The 19,529-nt window shown below is 39.3% G+C and overlaps 1 protein-coding gene across 3 annotated transcripts in view; it reads left to right on the top strand.

The window, feature by feature from the left end:
* Window positions 1–19,529, top strand: part of LOC143038138 (uncharacterized) — a 73,459-nt gene that overhangs the window by 5,261 nt on the left and 48,669 nt on the right. Inside the window, exons 2-5 of one of the 3 annotated variants that reach the window (XM_076207147.1) lie at window positions 1,543–1,692; window positions 2,072–2,248; window positions 6,139–6,243; window positions 17,694–17,774. In XM_076207147.1, the coding sequence (XP_076063262.1) occupies window positions 2,090–2,248; window positions 6,139–6,243; window positions 17,694–17,774 (345 nt within the window). In that variant the 5' untranslated portion in view covers window positions 1,543–1,692; window positions 2,072–2,089. Of the gene's footprint in view, window positions 1–1,542; window positions 1,693–2,054; window positions 2,249–6,138; window positions 6,244–17,693; window positions 17,775–19,529 lie in introns of all 3 variants that reach the window. The other 2 variants (XM_076207146.1, XM_076207148.1) reach the window with 2 other exon arrangements.

The raw sequence follows: 19,529 nt of genomic DNA, 5'->3' as shown, positions 1-19,529 counted from the left end.
AAGAATGAGTGAAGAAAGACTAGTAAAAGAGGTATGGAAGGCAGATGTGGAGGGAGTGAACATGAGGGGACGTCCTAGGATGAGGTGGATGGATGGGGTGAAGGGGGCTTTGGGGAAGAGGGGAATGTCTGTTGAGGAAGGAAGGGAGAGGACGGAAGACAGAGGTGAGTGGAGAATGGTTGTATATGGATGATGTTGTGACTGCATGAGGAGGAATGGGCGGGGGGGTGGGGGGTGGGGTAGTATGTGTGAGTAAATTTTGACGCAGCCCGAAGGGATTTCTCCCCGTCCTCTCCTTATATGCAAAGGGGGACGGAGAGGGGGGGTCGCCGATTAAATGAAGCGGCCTTGCTGTGGATGTACTGTGTCTTGCGACACTGCTTCTGACCCAGGGCGGTGGGCAGGGTGCAGGGATGACCCGTCATCCAGGAGGTGCTCAGATGAGAGGAAGGGTGGGAGGGGTGTGGAGTGTATTTAGGGATGAAATGGGTGGGAGTGTTTTTATGCCTTTCCCTTTTTGGCTACCTCCCTTGGAAGGGGGAAAAAGCCTTGGTATATGTATGTATGTATGTACTATTTTCTTACTCTGTTCTACCACTTTCCAATAAGATTATTTTCTTTTTCAATGTTTTTCCAAGTTTTTGGCCTGGCCTTATATACCATTCTTATTTTCTCTCTTCTTCTGTTACATGTTTTCTTATCCATATATTTTTTTTAATTTCTCTACATTAGGCAGTTTCCCTGAGTTATTTTCTGTTTTTGTTACCATATCCTATGAATTGAGCTGTGTTGGTGTAAATTTCTCCAGCTAGGTGTGGGAAGGTAGTTGCTGGGCTCAAAGGTAAAAAATAGAATAAAAAAGTGGAGGACATGTTGGTGGGAGGTAAGACATAGAAAAGGAGGAGATTCTGGCCCTGGTTCAGAGACCAAGTGGCTGTCCCTCAGGGCCACACCTCCAGGTGGAGGTGGAGGTGTGGCAATACCCTGCATCAAAATGGCATCTGTGTCACCAACAGCTGGTGGGGGTCCTGGTTCAGCTAACAGGAACTGTTTGTCTGTCCTCCTCTCCCAGTTCAGGTGGCACTGCTGCCATCTGTTGCAGGCATAATATGGCAGCACCTCAACTGCAGTTGCCTGAAAGAAATATTTGGATATTAAATGAACATAAAAGAAGCAAAGAATGATGCTACATATTGTTAAGGGCTTCTTCACAGTTCCTTAGTGTATTACCTTTGCATCAAGTTCAAGTTCTAACTGTTCCATATATTGAAGGAACATTGAGTGAAATAAATTACAATTTGGTAAATTGCACTGTGCTTTACTAACAGTTTACCTAATTGCAATTTACCTATTACAATTTGATGAAGTGCACTATTAGTAATGAACATGCATGTTCACAGGTAGGGGCAGAGCTTTGAACTGTGAAGGAATAGAGAGAATGCAATGAGTGTAGATTTACTCATAAAATTTATCTTGATTAATATATCTAGATAAATTCTTTTGTGTGTATGTGCAATATAGTGCATTTGGGTTATTTGATAGTGCATAGAATTGTTTAATCGCATCACCAATTACGAGGAGAGCAGTTGCCATCCTTCTACATGGCTGTGGAGAAGATAGGAAAATAGCAGAAGTTGCATCATGATGATCAGAGATTCGGGGGCTTCTCCAGTACTGCACCTCTGGGCTGAGGTGAGGTTGATGATGGACATTTAAGAGCAGTATTTTGGTAGTACAGTATTGGAAACACTCTTATGGGTTGTATTCCAAAAACTTCCACTTCTTCATTGCTCCATGGGCCATACACTTATAGGGACTTGTTGTTTTGTGTTGACTGCAATTAAGAAAGGAAAAACAAAACAGCTGATTGGTGCTGTAGAGAAAAATATTCAAGTTCTAAACATAATTATTTAGTGAATCCTGGAGAGTTAATGATTATAGTGTTAGTTGTGTTACTGCATTCAGTTTGTCCCTTTTGAAGGACTTGTCAGTAATGGAACCTCTGTTATCCCTAACCCATACCCCATATGTGAATTCATACTGATTTTAAATAGATGACTATAATTTACAGAAATTTTGATGGTGGAGGATGGTACTAGTACTTTGGCAAAACTGGGGGGAATATGTTGGGCGTCAGTTGCCTCACTTCCTGGCCGGAGCAACTTTGACTGATGTGACAATCTCGGTTGGAAATCGTAGCTTGAAGACTCATCGTATCATTTTGGCTTTCTTCAGTCCTTTTTTTAAGGTTTGTATACAATTCACTTGTTATTTAATCTCGTTAATGATCAATTTTGGATTAATATTTTTAACATTACTAGTAGTTAGTTATTGGATTTGCCTATCCATTGTTTGATCATTGCAGTAATCCCACTCGTCTGTAAGATGCATAATGATACTCTCTGATATGTCTTGCAAGACTGAGGTAACAATTCTTAGTGCCCTTCTATATATTTTTGGAAGTCATATTATCATGATTTTGAATCCCTTTGCACTGTAAGCATTAATTATTACTACTAGGGTTATATTTCATTTGTGTGGTAATTTAACCTCTTGAATACAATGATGCTTATGTATTTGTCATGAACTGCAACTGGGGTATACAGGGATGTCAGCCTCTGCTTCCTGATTTTATTTTGTATTAGCTGAGTGACCCTTGTATTCTGTGAGCAGGCTTGATTACATTTTCTGGGATGTTATATTTATTCAGGGTGAAAGAAGACAAGTATAACAGCAGTAACTTTTTTATTTTGTAATGCAGGTATTGTGATGCATCATCGTACTTCAGGCAACCTGATGTACTTACCTAGTTGTATTAAACAGGAAGGGAGCTATGCTCATAGTGACCAGTCTTTGTATCTTTCAGCATCTGGTTTGTTCTTAACCACTTCCATACGGTGACGCCTACGTAGGCGTCATGAGGAGCAAGTGGGTACACGATGATGCTGACATCGGCGTCTTGATTATATTTATTGTAGTCATACCTACGTAACCTCCATTCCCTCTAAACTGGCTTCATCATATTTTCTATGGTTATCAAAATTCATGGGTGAAAGAGAACGAGCGATTGAACACTGACTTTATTTTCTATAATGAGATTATTATGATGCAACATCGCACGTCGGGCAGCTAATGCTGCCAGACGTGCGATGTGCCCCGGAGTGAAGAGGTTAAATTCTTGAATAGTTTTTGCACACACTGTTGTCTCATCCAATTTGTTCCAGACATCTACCACTCTGTGTGGGAAACTATTCTTTTTCAGATCTCTTCTATAACTATCCTTTTTGAGTTTCTTTTCATGTACTTTTGTTTTTCTTTTATCCCATTTTAATAGATCTTCTCTGTCAAGGACTTCCATCCCTTTCATAATTCTGTAAATGACAAGTAGATCTCTTTCTCTTCGTTGTTCCAGGGTTGGTAGTTCCAGTTGGTCCAATCTTTGTTCGTATGTCAATTTAGAAAGTGTTGGTGCCATCTTTGTCATTGCTCTTTGGATTCTTTCTAATTTCTTTACATTCTTTTTTGTGCTGGGTGTCCATAATGTCACAGCATACTCCAATGTTGGTCTTATCAGTGTGATTAGTACTTTCTTTACCATTACCTCATCCAAGTAGTCAAAGGCCATCTTTATTGATCTTAGTAAATTGTAGGTTTCTCTGACTATTTTGTTTATATGCTTGTCTGGTGACATGGCTTTGTTAATATTGTTAATAATTACTCCTAGGTCCTTTTCCTAGCTAAATATTTTTACTTCCTTTGTACCAATTTTATATTGCCCTGATATTCTATTCTTACTTTTTCCAAACTCCATTATACTACATTTTTTGATGTTGAAGTTCACCTCCCATTTTTGACATGCCAATCCCACACTTTATCTAGATCTCTCTCTAGTAATTCACAGTCCTCCTCTGTACTTACTTTCTTTAGTAGTTTTGTGTCAAATGCAAAGAAGTTCATATAACATTCTACATCTTCATCCCTGTCATTTATACATATAGCAAACATTATCAGATCTAATACAGAACCTTGTGGGACTCCACTTATCATTTCTTCCCAGGTTGAGGTTTTGTCTTGGGGTATCACCCTCATTTTTCTTCCATTCAAGAAATCTTCCATCCATTTCAATAATTTTCCTTGTACACCTCCTGTTATTTTGAGTTTTCTTAGTAGCTCTTTGTGTGGCACTTTATCAAATGCCTTTTGTAAATCTAGGAAAGTACAATCAGCCCATCCATCCCTTTCTTGCCTTATTTCTATTAGTCTTGAGTAAAAGCAAATCAGGTTAGTGGCACATGATCTTCCTTGTCTAAAGCCAAATTGTTTTGGATTAAGTATATTATTTTCTTCCAGATGTTGAATCCATCTACTTTTGATAATTTTTTCACATATTTTAGCTATTATGTTTGTAAGGGAGTGTGTGTGTATTAGTTATATTTACCTAGTTGCATCTTACAGGAAGGTGAGCTATGCTTGTGGTGTCCTGTCTTTGTATCTTGTAGTGTCTAGTTTGCTCTTAAATTTGTGTATAGTTTTTGCACACACTATTGTTTTGTCCAGTTTGTTCCAGATATTCTGTGTGGAAAACTTTTTTTCAGGTCTCTTCTATAACTGTCCTTTTTTAGTTTCTCTTCATGTCCCCTTATATTTCTATTATCTCAATTTAGTAAGTCCTGTCTATCAAGGACTTCTGTGCCTTTCATGATTCTGTAGATGGTTAGCAGATCACTTCTTTCTCTTCTTTGTTCCAAAGTCAGTAATTTCAATTAAGAGTCTCTCCTCATATGACAGGTTTGAAAGTGTTGGGGTAATTTTTGTGGGTGCTCTGGATTCTTTGAATTTTCTTAACATTCTTTTTGGTACTGGGTGACTGTAGTGTCGCAGCATACTCCAGTCTAGGCCTTATTAGTGTGACAAATATATATATATATTTTTTTAACCATTTCTTTGTCTAAATAGGTAAAAACCACCTTTATTGATCTTAGCAAATTGTAAGATTCTCCGACAGTTTTATCTGTTTATCTGTTTATCAGGGGACAAGTCATTTGAGATGATTACTCCCAGGTCTTTTTCAGATCCCAGTTTCCTTACTTCCTTTGTTCTGATTTTATATTGTCCTGATATTCTTTTTTATACTTTTTCTGAACTCCATCATGCTACATTTCTTAGTGTTGGAGTCTGCCTCCAACTTCTGACTCCATTTCCAAACTTTGTTCAGGTCTCTATGTAGTGATTCACAATCCATTTCATTATTCACTTTTCTCAGTAATTTAGCATCATCTTCAAAGAAGCTCATGTAACATTCCACATCTTCATCCATGTCATTCACATAAATAGCAAACATTATTATAGTCAATACTGATCCCTATGGAACTCTACAAAACACCTCCTCCCAAGCTGAACTTTTTTCTCTGAGCACTACTCTCATTTTTCTGCCATGCAAGAAATCCTCCATCCAGTTTAGTAATTTACCTTGTATCCCTCCTATGTTTTCCTTTTTTTTTTCTTTCTAATTTTGTGTGTGGTACTTTGTCTATGAATAGATATTTTTAACTCTTAACATAGACAAATGATGCATGGATCTGGTCCATTGGGTTGCTCCAAAAACAATCCCAAAAGCAATGGCTGCATGTTATCATTCAACCGCCATCCTGGGGGGATGGGAGTGGGGTGGGGGGTTAACCACTTCACTCCGGGCCAAAATCTCGCGGGCAGCATTAGCTGCCAGATGTACGATGTTGTGTAATAATACAGTACTCGCATCATAAAAAATAGTCACAGCTTATATCAATCGTTCTCTCTTTCACCCGTGAATTTTGATAACCCATAGAAAATGTAATGAAGCCAGTTGAGAGAGTATGTCAGTTACGTAGGGACAACTACAATAAATATAATCAAGACGCCGATATGGCAGCCTCGCGTATCCACTTGCTCTCCATGCCGCCTACGTAGGCGGCACTGTATGGAAGGGGTTAAATAATGCTAAACTATAATTAATTGTCAATGACTTGTGTCAATAGATTTGGAGATGAGAAAGTTTTGAGAGAGTTTGGAGAACACTGACGTTCATTGCTAAGAAAGAATTAGCCATCAGAGGTGTCAAGAGTGCATAAAATAACTTTGTATTTTCTTTCTTTTCAGAAAATGCTTGAGGATGTTTGTGAAGAAAGACCAATGGTTGTGGTTTTTCCAGGTATCAACTTTGATGCCCTGAAGGTTATTGTGTCATACATGTACCATGGGCAGGTTAGTCTAGCTATCTGTATACTAATGGCTTCTTCCTTCTTATAAGGGGTTCAGCCGAAACATGCACCCAATCTTTTCCGTCCCACTCCTAACCATCACCCATTTCTTCCCCTTTCATCATAACTCCTCATGGATGAAGGATCATCCCTATCTACTGCCCACTGCACAGGTCAGAAGCAGTGCAGCAAGAGTCAGTACACCCACAGCTGGACCAACTGCTTCATTTACATAGCGACCCTCCCTCCTCATCCCTCCATGCAAAAATAAAGAAGATGAGGAATCCTTGGGCTGTATTAGTTCATTCCATTCATAACCATTCTCTGCTCACACCAATCCTTTCCCTTCTCTCTTCCCTGTTCAAAAGACATCCCCCTTTCACTCAAGGCAGCCTTCACCCTATCAATCAGTCTCAGGTTCACTCCATCCACCTCTGCCTCCTAGACTCTTTGCTAGCCTTTCCTCATTCATTCTTTCCACGTGCACAAACCATCCCAATATTCCTTCGTCTACCATATCTGCCAGCTCCCTTTCCACCCCTCTCTCCCCCTCACATTACTTTTCACTGAATCCATCCTCATAACCACCGCTACATTTCAAATATGTTTAAGGTTCTCCTCTCTGCCTCTTTTGCATTTTAGGTCTGTCCTGTACAGTGTCATAGGCACAGTCACCCCTTCATTTTATCTTCTCTTTGCATCCATTCCCAGATACCAATTTCTCATTACACTTTTCATCTCTCCAAGACATTTACTTCTTCCCTCACTCTGCAGTTTACCTCTACCCTCATTCCTCCATTCCCTGTTACATGTGACCCTGAATACTTCAAACTATTCACTTCTTCCAATCTCTTTCCTTTAAGATTTACTGCCACTCTCTCCCCTTATACATCTCATCACCTTGCATTTATCTACATTTACTTTGAACTTCCTCCTATCACCTACCTTCCCAAACTCCTTCCTTAGATCCTCCTCTGACCAGCCACAAGTGCAAAGTCATCATTAAACAACAACTGGCTCACACTTCTCACCATTCTCTATAACCATCTCCAATCCTCTACCCATTACTCCTGTACCACCCCATCTATGTGCACATTGAACAGCCATGGCAACATAACACAACCCTAGTGCAGTCCCACCTTCACCACAAACCACTCATCATTCCCATCCCCAACACAAACTCAACTTTTGACTGCCCTTAAAAGTTTTTCACCTGTCCCAGATATCTATAGTACCTCCCACATTGATTTCCTGTCTACCCTGTAATAAGCCCTTTCCAGATCCATGAAAGCCCAGAAGACACCCTCGCCTATTGCTTAAAACTTTTTGCACATCTACCTTACCAAAAATATTTGAGCCACACACCCTCCACCTTTCTCAAATCCTCACTGTTCTTCACCAATTACTCCCTCTGTTCCTCCACTAATCCTCACAAGTAATACCCACCCATATGCCTTTCCAATCACACTCAACAGACTGATCCTTCTAAAGATATTACAGTCACATCATTCATATTTGCCCCCATTTTCCTTTCTAAATCGGAATTATACAAACACTCTTCCAGTCCTCCAGCACACCTCCCTTAGGCACACATTAAACACCCTTACTAGCCAGTCCATTATAACAATACCTTTCTTTGTCAGATACTCTGCATAACACCCATGTAGTCCAGGTGCCGTACCAGCTCCCATCATTTTCAATGTTCTTTGTACTTTATCCTTTCCTATATCCCTGTTTAGCATTCCTCTTGTACTCATTGCTCCTGTCACTTCATCCATCCAGATTGTTCTCAGTCCCTCCCTCAAGTTTGAGAATTAGTAATACAGGTAAACGTCGACTTACGATGGCATTAGGTTTCGATAGATCCATCGTAAGACGATTTCATCGTAAGTCGATCCCCAATTTGTGTATCACTCTGTTCCGTGGTCACTGTACCTAGCCTACCTGCATATTAACCACCAGAGATACTGAATATAGCCTATTAAACATGTACAGTAGTTTTTTTAAATTATTTTTATCCTTTTTACCATATTCAATGCCAGACGTACGACGTGTCGTAATAATACTCGCATCATAAAATATAGTCACCGCTTATATCGATCGTTCTCTCTTTCACCCGCGAATTTTGAAAACCACAGAGAATGGGATTCAGGGCACATTTGAGAGAATGTAAAAACACAGGGGCGACTACAATAAATATAATCAAGACGCCGATATGGCAGCCTCACGAATCCACTTGCTCCTCATGACGCCTACGTGTGCGGCACCGTATGGAAGGGGTTAAATATATCATATCGTCGTCGTCGTCATCGTAAAATCGAAAAATCGTAAGTCGCGGCCATCGTAAGTCGACGTTTACCTGTAGTTGAAATTTTTCTTTTATCCTCTGCAAGCACATTGACCAGTTGTTTCACTAAATTACAACCACTCCTCGTTTAACGACGACAATTGGGACCAGCGCGCCGTCGTTAACCGAATTGGTCGTTAAGCGAAAGTGTATACATATACGTACATGTACTGTATGTACAATGTCCAGCAATACATGTATCTTTATTTTCGTGTATTTTCCCTCTTTTATACAGTACATTAACCTCTTCAGTACGGGCCTTAAATCTCGCGGGCAGCAGCTGATGCCAGCCGTACGACGTGTCGTAATAATACTCGCATCATAAAATATAGTCACCGCTTATATCGATCGTTCTCTCTTTCACCCGTGAATTTTGATAGCCATAGAAAATGTGATTACAGACAGTTGAGAGAGTATGTCATTAAGGAGGGGCAACTACAATAAATATAATCAAGACGCCGATATGGCAGCCCCGCGTATCCACTTGCTCCTCATGACGCCTACGTATGCGGCACCGTATGGAAGGGGTTAAAGCTTTATTTACTGTTTATTTATGGTGGTTAGGTTCCTGAAATTACCGTAAATGACCAAATCCGCGTATGCTGACATTCCATATTGAATACCGGGGTATTTTTTTAGTTTCGACCATGGGCGCAATATAGCAATAGAAAATTAATTATTTTATTTTGTAAATTAAAATGTATCAACGTAATGTGCAATTTTGTGGGCGGAAATGAAAGTAAAAAATACCATGCTACAAGAAAATATGCTAATGAACGAAGTCGGTAGCATAGGATTGGGACGCCATCTTGTCGTCTGCCAACGTCTCTCACGACGACGACAACGAGGACGAGCCGGATGACATTTAATTTGCAGGTAATGATTTAGCAAACACAGGTCAGGTTAGTTTAGTTTAGGTTAGACGAATTCATCATCCTTTTATTTCTTCGACATCGGCATCTATCATAACAAACATGGTGTACCATTCGTCCGACATGACTTCGTTACTTACAAAATTTGTTTTAGCACCTTTTTTTTTTTTATTTGCGCTCACAAAATTGCATATTACGTTGATACATTATAATTTACAAAATTAATAATTAATTTTCTATTGCTATATTGCGCCCATGGTCGAAAGTAAAAATTTACCACTACCGGTATATACTGTACCCCAGGTAGTTTTTGCAGCTTGCAGGATGGTAATGTAGACCTAAGCTTCAGAACACTTTACCTCACAGCAAATATCCACCGTACAAGTTTAATTATAACATCATACAAATTTGCCTCAGCCAACTTAATTATCGTACACGACGTCGTAACTTCGGGAGATTTATGTTAAACGTCTGTCATAAAGCCCGTCGTAACTCTGCGTCGTCGCTAACCGAGTAGGTCGTTAAACGAGGAGTACCTGTACTTCTATTGGATGATTTATAGTTATTTTATTTTTCTGCAGCAGTCCATATATCTTTCACAATCCTGCTAATATGTCTGTCAGGTGGCAGGTTGTCTTTTATCAACACTTCCAATTCTTTCTTATCTTTTGCTTTTGTAATTGATCCACTTCCCAAAGAATTGTTTAAGGATGGTCTTTTGGAGCTTTTGCCCATTTCCAGTACTTTGTATTTTTTGGTATTGAACTTCATTTCCCATTCTTGGCTCCATGCAAAAATAATGTGTAGATCTTATTGCAGTATCTAGTCTTCCTCATTTTTCACCCTTCTTGTGATTTTTGCATCATTTGTGAACATGTCTGCATAGCTTGTTGTACCTTCCATCATGTCATTGACATAGACATGAAACATTATTGATGTGAGCACTGAATCTTGTGTGACTGCTCATTACTGCTCTCCATCTTGACATATTGTCCTTTCCCACTGTCCTCATTTATTTTCCCTTTCATCCATTTGAGTAGTTTGCCTTAGTCCTCCAATATGCTCCAATTTCCATATGAGTTGACTATGAAGTACTTTATCATAAATCTTCTCTAGGTCAAGGGACACCGACCACACACACACCTCTTCTGCAGCACATTAATCATTCTTAAGTAAAAGATTAAAAGCTTCAACATAACCTTCTAGATCTGAATCCAAACTGACTCCCATCAGAATATTCATCATTTCAAGATATTTGGTCTATTGATTTTTCAGTCTTTTCATGTAATTTTACTATTGTGATGGTCAATGATACAAGCCTGTAATTGAGTGGTGTCTCCTTACTTCCACTTTTGTTAAATGGTATCACATTTGCCCTTATCCAATCAAACAGGACTATATCTTCTTTTAAGGAACATGCAATAAGTATGTGAATCTTGTCTGCCAGTAGTTCCTCACATTCTTTAAGTATCCAGTTTGAGATCCTGTTAGGTCCTGAAGATTTTGTCACATTCAGTGATTCCAAAAGATTGAGCACTTCTCCCACTTCTACATTTATATCTTCTAAATCTGAATTCTTGCTCCCCTCATTATCCTAAAAAAAAATTGCTCTCCTTAGTGAAGACAGATTGGAAACTTTCATTCATTATTTAAACCTGAGCTGAGGCCTCTTCAAAGACTTCACCACACAGTATTAGCTTGGTGATTACTTTCCTGTCTCCATTTACCATTGGTAAACATGTATAACAGTTTTGGTTCATCTTTGCATATATCTACCATACCTCTTTTGAAATTATTTTCTTCCTGCAGATTCTTGTTTGTAACTTCTTTTGTTTTATTGCTTCTTCTCTTCTTCCATTTTCCCCAAGCCATATCCTGTTTTTTGTTTTGTTTTGTTTTTCGTCATCTCACACCTTTTGTTGGACCAGTTTTGTTTCTGCCTCTTTCTTCCACTAATCTTTGGCATATGTTTGTTCACTCCCAGATTGTAAATCTCAAGAAAGCTTTCCCATTTCCTTATTATTCCTGTGGTATTTGTGAATTCCTCCCAGTCTGTTTCTTCAAAGAATTTCTTCAACCCTTAGTAATCTGTTTTCTTAAAATTGAGTCTCCTTTGCATGTGAGATTTGTTCCTTGGCTTTATTCCCTCATTTTACAGCTGAAATTCCCTTGTTACATGGTCACTTTTTCATATATAGCAAAGGCTGTTCAATGAGCTGATGATATCTGGCTGTTTGGTAAGTAGCAGATCCAACCTTGTGGGAATGTCATCTCCTCATACCTATGTTGCTTCCTTTACCCACTGGGTCATTGTGCTCTCCATTGCTGTACTTAATAGGGTATTTCCTCAGGAGTCTGCCTTGCCACTTTTTTCCCATTTCTCTCATTTTACCTTCACTACAGTTAAAATTTCTAATAAGGACTAAATTGTTGCTGTATTTTAATAGTTTTCTTTGGGAGAAGAGTGGTGTTCAACAACATATTTTGATGTTTGACTTCATTCCAAGCTCTTGTCTTGGGTGGGACAGACATATGCCACCATGAAGTCTCTTCTATTCTGCCTTTTAGTTCTAATTTTCAGGTGGATTACTTCTGCCTTCCCATCATCACCCAGATTTGCCTCTTCCACCCTTATGCCGCTTCTCACAGCAACCCTAACCCCTCCACCCATTTTATCTTCTCTTTCTCATTTCCAGGAGCTGTATCAGTTGTTCCCTAAATGTAGGATCAATATTTTTTTGTGAGTTTGGTCTCCTTTGAATGCAAAATATGGCTTCTTTTCCTCAAATAGTCATTTATCTCCAACCTGACTGATAGTAAACCATCTGTATTAGCTAGGATGCGAAGAGGAGACTGTATGAAGGAGTGATTGTGCCAACAGCACTGTATGGGGCAGAAACGTGGAACATAAGAGAAGAAGAGAGAAGGAGTTTGAATGTGTTTGAGATGAGGTGTCTGAGAAGTATGGTGGGGGTTACTAGGCTGGATAGAGTGAGAAATGAGGAGGTGAGGAGGAGAACAGGGGTGAAAAAGGAGCTGGGAGATAGGGTTGATGAAAGAATATTAGGATGGTTTGGACACATGGAAAGAATGAGTGAAGAAAGACTAGTAAAAGAGGTATGGAAGGCAGATGTGGAGGGAGTGAACATGAGGGGACGTCCTAGGATGAGGTGGATGGATGGGGTGAAGGGGGCTTTGGGGAAGAGGGGAATGTCTGTTGAGGAAGGAAGGGAGAGGACGGAAGACAGAGGTGAGTGGAGAATGGTTGTATATGGATGATGTTGTGATTGCATGAGGAGGAATGGGCAGGGGGTGGGGGGTGGGGGGTGGGGTATGTGTGAGTAAATTTTGACGTAGCCCGAAGGGATTTCTCCCCGTCCTCTCCTTATATGCAAGGGGGGACGGAGAGGGGGGGGGTCGCCGATTAAATGAAGCGGCCTTGCTGTGGATGTGCTGTGTCTTGCGACACTGATTCTGACCCAGGGCGGTGGGCAAGGTGCAGGGATGACCCGTCATCCAGGAGGTGCTCAGATGAGAGAGAGGGTGGGAGGGGTGTGGAGTGTATTTAGGGATGAAATGGGTGGGAGTGTTTTTATGCCTTTCCCTTTTTGGCTACCTCCCTTGAAAGGGGAAAAAAGCCTTGGTATATGTATGTATGTACTTAAAGTTTCCTGATAGTGTTTCCAGTGTAATCCTGATAGGCTACTAAAGTTTCATTATAGTGTTTTTCTGCTGCTATTCTAATTTCATTCTTAATTTTGGGTTCCCCGAAGAGCTTCCATGCCTTTCCACATTCCTCGTCATTTGCATCTTTCCTTATCCAAATATGTTTAAACTCCTTTGGTGCTAGCTTCCAAGATTTGCTGAATATTTTGTTTACTATGGCTTGAATTTTATTTTGATTGGACGTGCACCATTCTTCTTGTACTGACCTAAACTAAACATGTTATTAATCTGATCAGTTACATTCAAGTCATTCCTTAGAATCATAACAGTAATTTCCCTGAGCTTTTGCATCTCCTGGTCCATGAGGTGATATGGTCTTCTTGCCAGTCAAAGAGTATAATACATGTAGTCTTGTCAGTTACATCTCTGACAAGAGATTCCCTCCTTTTTATAACCTTCATTATTCCTTCATCCAGCCTATCAGCTTCTCCCTGTTACTCCATGATCTCTTTAAAGGTCACTGAATCCCTTTTATCCTTATTTGGTGTTGACCCATCCTCACTTTTTTCCATGGTGTTGAGAAGACTTTTTCTATCATTTGTCAAAATTTCATTTTCCCTTTTTTAGTTGAGCAATATCTGCTTTCCAAGCCAGACTAGTTTCTTCTTCAAGCTATTGCTCTCGGTCATCTAATCTTGACTCGTGGGAAAAATAAACCTTTCAATTGTTTCAATTTAATTGCAATTTCACTTACCTCCATGGAAGAGTTATTTGTGAGAAGAAAGATGGATGTGTTGGCATTGAGTGAAACATAGTTGAAAGGGAGGGGTGAGTTTGACTGGGAATGTAGTTGGGAGGGTGTCAGGAGTGAAGAGAGGATGAGGGAGAGAAGGGGTGGATATACTAGTAAGTGAAGAGAGGATGAGGGAGAGAAGGGGTGGCTATACTAGTAAGTGAAGAGATAGGTAAGCATGTGGTGGAGTGGAAGGAGGTTTCTTTAAGGCTAATGTGGATGAAGGTGAAACTGGGAAGAGAGATGTGGGTTTTTGTAATTGCACATGGGCCTGGTAGTGAGAAGAGTGTAGAGGAAAAGTAGGCTTTTTGGATAGATTTAAATGAGTACATGGGGGATTTAGGGAGAAATGTCAATGTAGTGGTATTGGGAGATTTCAATGCTAGGGAAGAAGATGAACCAATAGACAGAGAGGTTGGGAAATGTTGAGTGCCAGAAAAAACTCATAGTGGAGAGTTGGTGGTGGAGATGTGTCCAGAAAGAGAGTTGATGATAGCAAACACAATGTTAAGGAAGAAAGTTAAGCATAAGTACACATGGGAGATTGTGGCAGATGGAAGGGTGGTACATAGGGCTTTAATGGATGGACCATATAGTGGTAAGTAGAAGAGTAAGAAGAGTTTTGGATGTGCATGTTTCTTAGAAGGGGAGAGAGTGGGAGAATATCAGATAGTTTTTTGATGGAAGGTAAGTTGAGAGTGGAGGGTAGGTGGGGAAAGAGGAAAGGGACAGAAGGTAGGGAGGTGCTTAGAGTAAACTGCTTAAATGAGAAAAAAATAGTACAAAAAAGCTGAGAGAGGAGTGGGAGGGAGTGAAGGATAGAGTAGATCTAGGATTGGAGGAAGAATGGGGATAGTTCATGGAGGGAATCACAAGGTGTGCAAAGATGGTATGTGTAACAAGGAGGATGGGAGGAAATAAAAGGATGATGAAGTAAAAAAGGTTGTAGAAGAGAAGAAACAAGCATTTGCAGATTGGTTGCAAAATAGGACAAGAAAATCATACAAGAGGTGCAAAGAAAAGAGAAGAGAAGTAAAGCATAAAATAGAGGAGGCAGAAGGGAGTGCAGATGTGAAATGGGATAAGAGTATGACAGAAAAATTTTGAAAGTAATAAAAAGATGCTTTGGAAGGAAATTAAGAGAGGAAGAGGGGGCGAATTAAGTAGAGAAGAAAAGGTAAAAGGTGCAGATGGAGACATGATAATGGAGGAGAGAGCAGTAAGAAGAAAATGGACAGATTGTTTTAGAGAGTTGCTCAATGTGAAAGAAGATAGGGAGGGAAAGGTAGTTGCAGTGGGAAGTGCTAAGAAAATGACAGTAATTAATAAGGCAAATGGAGAGAAAATAAATGATTAGATGGAAACAGTTACTAAAATGATGAGGTGCTAAGATAAGAGGGAGGGTGGAGGGGTGTGGAGTGTATTCAGGGATGGAATGGGTGGAAATGATTTTATGCCTTTCCCTTTTTGGCTACCTCCCTTGTATGGGGGAAAAAGCCTTGGTATATGTATGTATGTAAAAGAGGATGGAGGACTGGAGAAGTGCCTGTATAGTTTTGCTTTACAAAGGAATGGGGGACAAGTGCAAATGTAGTAACGTTGAGTGTAGTTGGGAAGTTTATGGGAGGGTTTTGATTGAGAGGATTGGGAGAGGAACAGAGGGAGTGATTGGTGAGGAACAGTGTGGGTTTGAGACAGGTGAGGGTTGTGTGGATCAGATTTTTGCGGTATGACAGATGTGTGAGAAAGCTTTAGGAAAACGTAAGGATGTTTTTTGGACCTTTATGGATTTGGACAGAGGGGCACTGTGGGAGGTGTTGCAGATATGTTGGATAGGAGGAAAGCTGTTAATAGCAGTCAAGAGATTTTGCAAGAGTGGTGGAGTCTTTGTTAGAATTGGAAATGGAGAGAGTGAGTGGTTAGAGATAAAGGTGGGATTTCACCAGGGATGTGTTGTGTCACCATGGCTGTTCAATTTATACATGGATAGAGGTAGTGCAGAAGGTGGATGCGGGGATGATGGATCAGGGATTGGAGATGGTTGCAGAAAATGGGGAGTGGGTGTGGGGTTGGGGGGTGTGGGAGTGTTTACGGATGATATTTTGAAACAGCCCGAAGGGATTTCTCTCCCTCTTCTCTTTTTCTGCATGAGGGGACAAAGAGGGGTGGTTGCCAATTAAATGAAGTGGCCTTGCTGTGGATGTGCTGTGTCTTACTGCACTACTTCTGACCCAGGGAAGTGGGCGAGATGGAGGAGCTGGAATGTTTGGGGATGAAATGGATGGGAGTGGATTTATGCCCTTGAATTTGGTTACCTCCCTTGTAAGGGAGAAAATGCCATTGGTATATGTATGTATATATGTATCCTTAAATTCATGTACATTTCCAACTTGATCTATGTCCTTGATTTCCTATTATCATATTTAGATTTGAACTTATTTATTGTTTGAGCTTGGGCTATATCTTCTAAGCTATTCCACATATTTGTGCATCTATATGGAAGAGTGTATTTCTTCACATCCTGTAGATATATGGTCGTAATTTGTTCCCATGTGTGTGTATTTACCTAGTTGTTGTATCTTATGGGAAGGAGAGCTACACTCATGTGTCCACTATCTGTATCCCGCCATATCTAATTTGCTCTCTTAAATTCTTGCATTGTTGTTTTTGCACACACGCTATTGTTTCATCTAGTAAGTTCCATACATCCACCACTCTATGGGGAAAGCTGTTTTTTTTCATGTCTCTTCTATAACTGTCCTTTTTGAGATTCTTTCCATGTACTCTTGTGTTTCTCTTATCCCAATTTAGTAAGTCATCTCTTTCAAGGACTTCTACACCTCTCATAATTCTGTAGATAGTCAACAAGTCACCTCTTTCTTTTCTTTGTTCCAGAGTTGGTAGTTCTAGTTTTGACAATATTTCTTCATATGACATTTTTTATAGTGTTGGGGCCATCTTCGTAATTGCTCTCTGGATTATCTCAATTTTCCTTATATTCTTTTTAGTACTGGGTGACCATAGTGTTGCTGTATACTCCAATTTAGGCCTTATCAGTGTGACTAGTATTTTCTTTACCATTTCTTCATCCAAGTACGTGAAAGCCGCTTTTATTAATCATAGCAAGTTATAGGTTTCACCAGCAATTTTGTTTATATGTTTGTCAGGGGACATATCCTTTGTGATGATTACTTCCAGTTTTTTTTTAGATCCCACTTTCATTACTTCTTTTTCACTAATTTGATATTGTCCTGATATATCTTTTTTTTTTTTTTTTTTTTTCTCCAAATTTTATTATGCTACATTTCTTAATGTTGAAGTCCACTTCCCACCTCTGACTCCATTCCCAAACCCTGTTCAGATCTCTCTGTAGTGAGTCACAGTCCATTTCAGTACTCACTTTCTTTAACAGTTTTGCATCATCTGCAAAGAAGCTTATGTAACATTCCATACCTTCATCTATGTCATTTACATAGCAAACATTATTGGAGCCAATACAGATCCTTGTGGAATTCCACTAGTTACCTCTTACCAAGTAGAACTTTTATCTTTGAGCACTACTCTCATTTTTCTTCCATGCAAAAAGTCTAATATCCATTTCAGAAATTTACATTGTATCCCTCCTGTGGTGTGTGTCTGTTTCCAGGTTTAAGTGTTTGAGAAGTTACTGTTCTCTGTAGATTTAGTGATATTGATGAGTAATGCTTTTTCAATGATTAGTATAAGAGTTACTATTGATTAGTGTGTTATTGATTCCATTTGGTTATCTTACCTAGGTGAATGTGCCAACAGACTTGCTTCCAGCTGTTATTGAGCTTGCTAAAATGCTCAAAGTCAAAGGCCTTATTGAACTTCCAGTAAGTGAATATTCTTTTAGTTTTGTTGCTATAGATGTATTATAAGAATGATTATATGTATAGGGATAGGGATGACACTTCTTCTGTGAGGTGTTTAGATGGGAGGTACAACAAATGGGTGTTGGATATATGTATGGTAAGTTTATGCTTTGACTTGTCCATCCCCATATATGTATGGGCAATTCTCTACCCATGCTCTCTACCTCACTTCCACATTTCTCACTCTATTCATCCTGGTAACACCTATCATACTCCTCAAAATTTTCATCTCAAACATGTTTTAGCTCAACCTTTCTGCCTCCCTCAAATTCCAAGTCTCCACAACATACAGTACCATGGGCACAATCACTCCCTCATACAACCTTCTCTTTACATTCTTCTCCAGGTACCTATTTCTCATAACATTTGTAATTCACCTCCACCACCCCACCATTCACTGTCATGTGACCCTAAATATTGAAAACTTTCCATTTCCATATATTTATGTTTCTTTCCTGTTAAACATTATGTTCTTTATCATTGTCTTCCTTGTAAGGGGAAAAAAGCCTTTGGTATATGTATGTATGTATCATTGTCATCCCTTTCAATATGCATTTCCATTGCTCCATTATTGCCCCCCTCCCTCATGCTACCCTATACCTTCCCTCTACTCAATCTGCTGGCTCATCTGCTCTAGCATGAGGATCCCCCAAAACTACTATGTTCACATATCTCCCAAAACTCTCCACACACTCATTCAAGTCACTCCAAAACACTTCTCTCTCTTCATTGTTTTGCAATCAGTCATATGTACTCAAAATGACCATATCTCCCATGCAATACCTTCCTACTACATCTGCTGGCTCATTTACTTTTAATACACCCATCACTCTTACCTGAGTCACTTCCTTTACCCACTGAGTCATTGTGTTCTCTGTTGCTTTACTTAACAGGGTATTCCCGGAGGAATCTGCCTTGCTACCTGCTTACTTGTTTCCCATTCCCTATTTAGTTTAGCAGTCTCTGCTTTCAGAGCCAGGCTTGTTTCTTTTTTTACAAACAAAGGATTATAAAGGCGGAGCATGCCGACAGGAGACCTTTTGATCCATATCTAGGTCGGATGCCAAAAAAAAAAAAAAAAAAAAAAAAAAAAAATCATATTAATAATAAATAAAAACTATAATAATGTAAATAACAAATAAAATACATAAATAAATGCATATGTATAGTTGAATAACAAACAAACAGGTAAATAGTAAATTATAATAAATTGACATATAACTAATATTAAATGAAAATCAGACAGACAAATTATAACAAAACAAAAACAAATAATATAACAAATTATAATCATTACAGCATCTTACTTAGGTATTTATCTAAATGATTCTTAAAGCTTCGAACTGAACTACATTGCACTACCTGTGCAGGAAGTTTATTCCATTCATTAACTACACGGTTGGCAAAGTTGTTTCTACCTACTTCCAAATTGAATCTATTTCCGGACAGTTTGAGACCATTGTTTCTTGTCTGATTCTCATTCAATGTGAAAATTTGGTCACTTTTGATGTTGTCAATTCCCTTTAAAATCTTAAAGACCTGTATCAAGTCACCTCTGAGTCTACGCTTTTTTAGGGAAAACAGATTCATGTGTTTTAGTAGATTTTCGTATGATTTATTTTTGATATTTGGAATCAGTTTTGTGGCTCGCCGTTGTACTTTTTCCAATCTGTCAATGTCTTTAATGAGATTCGGTGACCATACGGAAACAGCATA

This window comes from Oratosquilla oratoria, chromosome 23 (assembly GCF_046742065.1).
Source record: "Oratosquilla oratoria isolate Oo_2021 chromosome 23, ASM4674206v1, whole genome shotgun sequence".
Classification (NCBI taxonomy): Eukaryota; Metazoa; Arthropoda; class Malacostraca; order Stomatopoda; family Squillidae; genus Oratosquilla; species Oratosquilla oratoria.
The sequence above is the reverse complement of the archived record's forward strand: the minus strand, read 5'-3'. Positions and strand labels throughout refer to the sequence as shown.